The 1,744-nt window shown below is 38.8% G+C and overlaps 1 protein-coding gene across 1 annotated transcript in view; it reads left to right on the forward strand.

The window, feature by feature from the left end:
- The window catches only part of POLR2D (RNA polymerase II subunit D), a 17,006-nt gene that overhangs the window by 4,289 nt on the left and 10,973 nt on the right, over positions 1–1,744 (forward strand). The window contains exon 2 of the mRNA XM_003800331.3: positions 1,259–1,439. Within this exon, the coding sequence (XP_003800379.1) occupies positions 1,259–1,439 (181 nt within the window). The remainder of the gene's footprint in view (positions 1–1,258; positions 1,440–1,744) is intronic.

Raw genomic sequence — 1,744 nt, forward strand, 5'->3', positions numbered from 1 at the left:
AAAAAAAAAAAAAAAGAAAATAGCTTGTGGTTGCCTGTTAGATTCAGTAGCAATGAGTACTTTCAAATAATGATTCTATCTTCTGACCCATCATGTAGATTGTCCACATTGTGAAAGGAGAGTGAAGTTCTTTGAACCTGGCTGAAGAAGTGGGAAGGCATTACTCTGATGGAGGTGTTAGTGATTTTATCAGTAGTAAATAGACCCATAGCACATGTAAAAGTGCAAGTTGCTAGGCTTTTCTGCACTGTTGCTTCCTCTTCAATATGGAATTGTAAACATGAATTCATGTTTACAAATAGTTTCTGCTCCAGCTAAACTCACTGTAAGAGAAGGCAGATGAAAACCAGCTCTAATACTTTGAGATAATTATTAGGAACATATGACCCTATATGATTTTTTTCCCAGGGAATAATTTTTTTTTTGGAGAAAGAATCTCACTCTGTCACCCTGGGTAGAGTGCCACGGTGTCATCTTAGCTAATAGCAGCCTCAAACTCTTGGATTCAAGTGAACCTCTTGCGTAAGCCTCCCAAGTGGCTAGGACTACAGGCATGTGCCACCATGCCAGGGTAATTTGTCTATATTTAGTAGAGATGCCGTCTTGCTTTTGTTTAGGCTGATCTCTAACTCCTGACTTCAGGGAACCCTCCTGTCTTGGCTTCCCAGAATGTAGGATTATAGGTGTGAAAAATTCTAGTTTTTAACAGTCATGCAGGAAATACAGGAAAGAGTTTCTGTATATTAAAGACAGGAGCCATAGTTTATTTTTCTCTTTCAACTCTAATTTTTAAGTGATTGCTTATGTTAGATTTGTGCAGGAACATAAATAGAATTTGGGATATATTAGTAATGTGTATTTCTAAATATCTAGCCCTGTGTAACATGTAATAATTCTTAAAATTGGAGAATATACTAGCATTATGGGAATACAAAGATTATGAACTCATGCAGGCTAGAGAGAAGTAATTGTTGATGTGCTCATTTTGAAATCAGCAGTTAATACATCACTATTTAATAGCATGTCTAGGTCAGGTTATCTGGTGTCAGAAACCGTCTTGTCCGAATGAGCTAAGTGTTAGTATCTTGTGAAGTTCACTGTGCCTTGTGATACACTAGTGCAGATGAAAGTAATGCCACGGAGTAGGAAGCCTCTGGATTTTTGCAGAGGCTAAGAAATGTTCAAATACAAAACGAACGTTTAGATGCAGACTTCTGAAGGAGTTTTTTCAGCTGACATTTATGCTTCTCACAAATAGAGTTTGAAACAGCTGAAACTCTTCTGAATTCAGAAGTTCATATGCTTCTGGAGCATCGAAAGCAACAGAACGAGAGTGCAGAGGATGAACAGGAACTCTCAGAGGTCTTCATGAAAACTTTAAACTACACTTCTCGTTTTAGTCGTTTCAAAAACAGAGAGACCATTGCCAGTGTTCGGAGGTGAGTACTAAAAAAGTTTTATTAAACTATTTGACAGCAACTGTATGGAGAATGTTGTCTGCCTTCGACCCTTACCCCAGCCTTCATCTGTGAGTTTATTGTATGTAAAATAATGTCTGTTAAAAATTTTTAAATTGCTGGCTCCATGTCCATAGCACAGTGGTATGGCGCCAGCCACATACACCAAGGGTGATGGGTTCGAACCCAGCCTGGGCCAGCTAAACGACAACTGCAACAAAAAATACCTGGGTGTTGTGGCAGGTGCCTGTAGTCCCAACTACTTGGGAAGCTGAAGCAAGAGAATT

Source organism: Otolemur garnettii, unplaced genomic scaffold, assembly GCF_000181295.1.
Source record: "Otolemur garnettii isolate 467f Iridium unplaced genomic scaffold, OtoGar3 scaffold00173, whole genome shotgun sequence".
Lineage (NCBI taxonomy): Eukaryota > Metazoa > Chordata > Mammalia > Primates > Galagidae > Otolemur > Otolemur garnettii.